The sequence below is a fragment of the Montipora capricornis genome, chromosome 3 (genome assembly GCF_036669925.1).
Source record: "Montipora capricornis isolate CH-2021 chromosome 3, ASM3666992v2, whole genome shotgun sequence".
Classification (NCBI taxonomy): domain Eukaryota; kingdom Metazoa; phylum Cnidaria; class Anthozoa; order Scleractinia; family Acroporidae; genus Montipora; species Montipora capricornis.
This window is the reverse complement of record NC_090885.1, coordinates 48,918,933-48,925,324: the sequence shown is the minus strand read 5'-3', so window position 1 is coordinate 48,925,324 and position 6,392 is coordinate 48,918,933. Positions and strand designations below refer to the sequence as shown.

Below are 6,392 nucleotides of genomic sequence, written 5' to 3'. Positions count from 1 at the left end.
TCAGCTAAGTTGCGTCCTACATTCATATGATAATTGTTCAGTTTGCGGGCAATACTAACCTTGTCTGTGTAACATTTGTTATCACAGAGAAGCTTTTTAATTGTAACTTGTGAGTTGGTTTTTTTGTTAACAAGCACCCCAATTAGTTTCCATGTTGTTTTCAAATTGTGTCCTGAAGTAGTTCTAAAGTAGTTCTTTTTAGCAAGCTCTTTAACTTTATTCAGCTTGTTACTGTATAGTTTGTATTCCTTGATCTTATCCTGATCGTTACTTAAGAAATGAGTCTTGAATAGCTTTTGTTTCTTCTTTATAGAAGTCATGATTGCATTTGAGATCCATGGTTTTTTAAGTTGCTTCCTTTTTTTATTTGATACCTTCCGCACAGGTGCGTGTGAATCGGATATTTGTTGTAGCGTTTCCGTCACTCTATGCATACTCTCATTAACATCCGTTGTGGTTGCGACAAGGCTCCTAAAGTCAACATTTGCTAACGCATTTAAGAAAGCTTCATTATGAAATTTTGAAAAGTCCCTAAAGTACTTAATTTCATTGGGGATAGGAAGTTTATTAGCTATTGAACAAAAAATCGGTAGATGATCAGAAATATCAGCTAGGCATATACCTGCTGTATTAATTTTTTCAGGTACGTTAGTATAAATGTGATCAATTAAAGTAGAGGTGTAGTTTGTTATCCTGGTAGCTTTAGTTATAAGAGGCATGGAACTGAAATCAAGCAACATGTCAAGGTAATCCGAGGTATAACTATCATCATTATATTTTAAAAAATTAATGTCAACACCTAAGACAAAAACTTCATGCCCTTTATTATTTAACCGTTCTAATTGGGGCTTTAATGCTTCATAAAAGGAACCCCGATGACTCGAGGGATGTCTAAATACAACCAATCATAACACTCTTTTGTCTTTTCTGTGGTAATTCAATCCAACAGGATTCAACACCATCCTGACTTAAATAATAACCGGGAATGTCAATATTCATCCTACTATTTTCATTCAATTTTGTTTCAGAAGTAGCAATTACATTCAGGGTTTCTTTCATAGTAAGAAGAATATCTTGTAAAAGAGACAGGTTTTTTGTTAAGCTACGCATGTTACAGTGCATGATTGAAAATCCGTTTTGTTTTTTGGCCTGATCAAAATGCATACCAGTTTTTTTGACTGAACAATACTTTGACTTGATAAAATGGCTATAATTGTAACAGTCATCGCCTCTATTCGGCGATTCTAAGGCGTCCTTGAAGAGATCTTTCTTATCAAGTAATCAATCAGTGGCGGAAAAAACCCACAAACCTGTTACCTTGAGAAATTCATCCAAATTTAGGTCATAAAATGGAAGCTCACTTAATGTGTTGTTACTAGACCCAAAAGAAACAGTCTTACTCATATTGTTTTCCAAGACTCACAGGGAACTTTGTGCAATTCCCAGATAGGGAAAAAAATGGTGAATTTATGGGTTTTGATTGGTATTTGATTGGTATTTCCCAAACTGGGAAAATGCTACCAAAACCAATCTCGGGTTTAAAAAAACCCATTATATCCCCAAAGATGGGATAAACTTGACCCAGTTTAAACCCATAAATGGGATTATATCAACCCAGTTTTAACCCAGTGATGGGATAAATTTGACTCAAGTTAAACCCAGTAATGGGATTAAATTGACCCAGTTTAAACCCAGCAATGGGATAAATTTGACCCATTTTAAACCCAACAATGGGATTAAATTGACCCAGTTTAAACCCAGTAATGGGTTAAATTTGACCCAATTTAAACCCAGCAATGGGATTTAATTGTCCCAGTTCAAACCCAGTGATGGGATTAAATTGACCCAGTTTAAACACAGTAATGGGATTCGATTGACCCAATTTTAACCCAGTAATGGGATAAACCTGATCCAGTTTAAACACAGTTCTGGGATTAAATTGACCCAGTTTAAACCCAGCAATGGGATTAAATTGACCCAGTTTAAACTCAGCAATGGGAAATAATTGAGCCAGTTTATACCCAGTAATTGAATAAAATTAACCCAGTTTAAACTCAGCACTGACCCAGTTTAAATTGCTGTAATAGGATTATATAGAATTACAGAAAATTTTCTATGTTAACAGCAACAATTTATTATTGGTTATCACTGGAATAATCAAGATAAATACATATGACAATATAATTATTATAGCTTTGCTCTACAATCAAAATAAATCTGATGCGAAATCTAAAGGAGAGACTTCATGTGCAAATATACGAAACATACTATCTTACTATGAACCACAAACATCAGTATCAAAATTTAAACCACAATATGCCAAGATATAGTAACATGCACGTAAATACCACTGAATGATGGCCAATTTGATCATATCAGAGTAAGATTGTACAGCAGATAGCACATGCATTACTGCGTAAACTGTTTGCATCTGTCTAAAAGACACGGACTTATTGCACTGTATTTTGTTTCACAGGTGAAATAAAATCATGCTCACACAACAACTTGCATTTACAATAACAGAGAACAGCTTTACAATTGTATAGATATAATGAACAGATATTTTAATATCTGTTTAGAAATAAAGTAACTTATCAAAACAATGCTCTTTGTATTCTTGCTATTTTCTCTCACATGAAATACCCTAAAGAGCAATTTCTTTGTGTACTGTGATTTGATGTCTTCAATTTTCAGTAAAATCATGCTTGCACAGTATAACTCTCACATTCAACAATAAAGATGTATCTAGATAGTCGATGGATATTTGAATACGAACTAAGTAACTCAACCAAACAATTCTCTTCGTGGCACAACATAATTCTCAAGACTTGCATTTTTTCTAACAAGAAATACCCTAGAGAGCAATTTCTTTGTGCACTGTGATGTCATCCATTCTCAGGTTTGTAATGTTTGTCTCTGGCCCATCCTTGATGGAACAGTATTTCTGGTTTACAAGTTTCTTAGCTAATACCTCCATCAGCTGGGTCATTGTTAATGATGTAAGTCTGTCTTGCTTTACAATAAACTTCTTTTTGAGGACTTTCACAACATCCTCCCTGTTAACTTGTGCTTTGCCAAAAACTGCTTTGAAGATCACCTGACAAGCCTTTAGATTATATGTACATAGAGCAGGAAGTCTCAGCCCTGAAGAAACCTCTTTTGGCATCTGGGAGCTACACACGTTATCATCACCTGAGGATTCCTTATCACTTTCAGTAGTGTCTAGTGAAAGTGTTGATTGTGTATCATCAAAATCATCTCTGTCATTATCTTTATTTTCATCCACCTGCAGAAACAACAAACAACATTAACGTTTGAGTCACCTGTACCCTTATTCTCCACACCCATAGCATCAAGGGAAAATAAAGCATACTCAGCTTAGCATAACAGGTGTAACGGGTAAATACCTTAATGACAAGACTACTCAAGCCAAGCCTGTGACTTCCACATGCAAGTTTACATGTGTCAGATACATACATGTTAAGGTAAAATCTGCATTATGCCAAGTCTCATAGCACTTAAGCTTATCCAGGTCTCTGTAGTATTTAGCAACTAAGAGTATCTCTTCTCCACGCTGGATGGGGCATTGCAGGGTTGCCCCTAGCAGTGAATTGTTTTCACTCATGTAAGCACCAAGGTGAAGGAAGAGACTGGGAGTTGAGTGTCTTGCCTAAGAAAACAACACATTGACCCAGGCTGGTTGATTCAGAGACCATTGCACTACCCATTAGCCACTGCTTTTTCCATATCAGGTTAGTTAAACCACCTAGTAAAAAAGCACCTTAAAGTTGGTCGAAAAAAATTTCCACCCATAGGCAAATTAATGTAGGGGGAGGCAAAATGATGATTTCTATCAAATTTAATTTGGCATTAGTGTTACCTTTGGCTTGGTCTTTATCTTTGTGGGCTGGCCCTCTGATTCACAGCTGGCAGACTAAAAAGAATTTCATCATTAAAATTAATCACTGCCATAATATAACTATTGAAAATTGAACAAAAATTGTCACAGATAAGTTTAGATGGTAGTTTCCCAATAACCAAATTAGTGCAACCAGTCATTGGTTACTCTATTTTTCCAAGGAAAGTAAGTACACAAGTTCGTCGATGACCTTAGTCGATGACCGAGCATATTTTTGCCTCAAATGGAGGCTATTGTGTTTATTATCTTTCAAATCTTTTACGCAACGCATGCAATTTTGAAAACTGGGGAATATTCTCGGATAATCCCAGGGAGTATTCAGTCACGTGACAAGTTTAGACCAATTGCGCACGAGCAAAAATATTTGATGGATTATAACTGTTTTTACATATCACTGTTTATGTAGGTAGAGTGAAACAGAAGGATTTGTTAGATTTCTTTCTAAATTACAGCACTCACACAAGCAAGATACTGGGGAGGTAAAGTAAAGTTTCATTGGGATTGTACTTACTGAGGGGTTACTAATGATGAGTGCCAAATAACTGTGCTGTGAAGAGGGGAAGGGAATATGCGCCTGTGCGAAACTAACTAGGAATGTTTGTTGAAAAGGTTATATATGATACCAGTTCAAGTTCAGGCCAACGATAAACTCAAGAGAAACATGTCTTACTTTGATAAATACAGTCGTCTCGTTTCTGGTGTAAAGCTGGCAATGGCTGCCATTGTTGGTTTGACCGGCGGAGACAATGGTCTTGACTGTACGGACTCCAAACGTTCTCCAAATTCTTTTCTAAATTTCACCGCTTTACCATACGTCAGACCCAATCTAGTAAATATCGGCGCATCTGGTTCTCTCTGAGCTAAGTCTTTAATTGAGAAATCGTCGATTATTTCCTCCTCTAAGTAGCAAAAGTTAAAGTTTAGGATGTTTCAATTAATGTCAGTTCAAGTACTAAAAGCTTCGCAAACGTAAAGCTTACATCAAAAGTCCGAGTGCACGCTACGTGGAACACTTACTTTCAAAAGCTGTTTTGATTTCTTCGCCAAATGTGGTTTCTAACTTCTGTAGTAAGGTCAGTGAGGACTCTTCCTTGTTGGAGACCTCAGTTGCTGAAACGCTTTCTTCAGCTGCCATGATGATGCAAACACATCTATCCACAGCAAAGTCAAAATGGCAGCGAAACAGGCCGAAAACGAAACGCGCCAAAACTAGCTTACATCGAATAATATTACGGCATTTCTTATTGGATTGTTTTCCCGCCTTTTCTCTGACGTCGCTATCTTCTTTCGACGCTTGGATCTTATTGGTTAAAATTGGATTTGTCATGGAATCCCGCTGGGCCACTGAGTTGCTGGCGTATGTACTTAAAAACAAATATGGCGGCTCCTTCGGCGGCTCGAGGAAATTAAACTTCCAAAATTTATTCCGTTGTTTCTTTATGAGCAGTCATTTTACAGAGGGAGTGAATTTACCTTGGTCCAGAGATGAAATTTCTGGTTGCGATTGCAATGAAAAAATATACAGACATGTACACTGTCCTTGCTTTGCGTGCAATGGAAGGGCAACTGACAGAAAAACGGAACTTCGACACTGGAAAGAAACGTGTCACTTGGCAGCTACCAATTCTGCTAGTGTTTTTAACAGTGACTCAGACAATGATTCGCACATTTCAGGTGATATATCCTTTGAAGATGTTGGAGAATTTGACCAACCAGTGGAAGACGAATTTGGAACTGGTTGTAATCCTGAACCGAGACGAGACCTGCAACAAAGTGATAGGATTGACGACGATGAAGCAAACTCCACCCAGAATCCCATGAAGAAGTTAGTAGTCAAGGCGGTTCTTGAGGCACTGAGAATAAAGCATAGAAGTGGAGTATCAGTGAGTACGTTTGAAGATGTCTTAGAATATGGAAAGACATTGTTATTTACATCTTTAGGTGAAGATGTGGATGGTGACATTTTGAGTACTTTATGGCCGAAGAGTTGGAATGATGTACAGTTGCTTTTGAAAGAAGAGGGCTATGAAGATGCTAAACAGTACTTCATTTGTTTCTGTCGTGAGGAAAAAGAATTCACAAGGGATGGAAAGACCACCAAGAAGTTTGTTTATGATGGGAAGTACAGTGTCATGGAAAACAAAGACGACAGGTGTCCTCACTGTGGTAATGAAGGCTACATAAAATACATGTACTTGGGTCTGGAAAATAAAGTGAAGAACTGGTTTAGAAGTAAAACTATGTGTACAAAAATGTTGGCACATTGGTATGAAAAAGAACACTGGCTAGAGAATATGGAAGGCTGGCATTTAAAGAAAGAGATCTGGGATGGAAGGCGGTGGTCAGAGCTCCAGTGGTTTTGGAACCCAGAAAGTGTTTGGGCTTTGCCAACTCGCTGTTCACACTGTGACATTCCTATATCTGCAGACCACTTGATAAACGCAGCAGATCGTGATGCCGGAGAAGGGGTCTT

The 6,392-nt window shown here is 37.4% G+C and overlaps 2 protein-coding genes across 2 annotated transcripts in view; one reads left to right on the top strand and one right to left on the bottom strand.

Moving 5' to 3' along the window:
* Positions 1–1,528: 1,528 nt before the first annotated feature.
* Positions 1,529–5,054, bottom strand: LOC138040442 (uncharacterized). Its single transcript, XM_068886171.1, has 4 exons — positions 4,937–5,054; positions 4,682–4,818; positions 3,881–3,934; positions 1,529–3,286 (listed from the first exon to the last, which is right to left on the bottom strand). Exons 1-4 carry the CDS (start codon positions 5,052–5,054, stop codon positions 2,855–2,857), a joined length of 741 nt encoding a protein of 246 aa, XP_068742272.1. The 3' UTR covers positions 1,529–2,854.
* A 38-nt stretch (positions 5,055–5,092) lies between these two features.
* Positions 5,093–6,392, top strand: part of LOC138043310 (uncharacterized) — a 4,361-nt gene continuing 3,061 nt past the window's right edge. Inside the window, exon 1 of the mRNA XM_068889540.1 lies at positions 5,093–6,392. This exon is cut by the window's right edge and continues 1,363 nt beyond it. Coding sequence (XP_068745641.1) covers positions 5,245–6,392 — 1,148 coding nt within the window. The 5' untranslated portion in view covers positions 5,093–5,244.

What these genes read in the sequence shown, in the direction of transcription:
- LOC138040442 (XM_068886171.1), bottom strand. Translation starts at nt 5,054, where the DNA reads ATGGCAGCTGAAGAAAGCGTTTCAGCAACTGAGGTCTCCAACAAGGAA. An exon ending in AATCAAAACAGCTTTTGAAA is followed by an intron (nt 4,819 to 4,936) that starts GTAAGTGTTCCA and finishes TTTGCTACTTAG; the next exon opens with AGGAGGAAATAATCGACGAT. An exon ending in AGATAAAGACCAAGCCAAAG is followed by an intron (nt 3,287 to 3,880) that starts GTAACACTAATG and finishes TTGTTTCTGCAG; the next exon opens with GTGGATGAAAATAAAGATAA.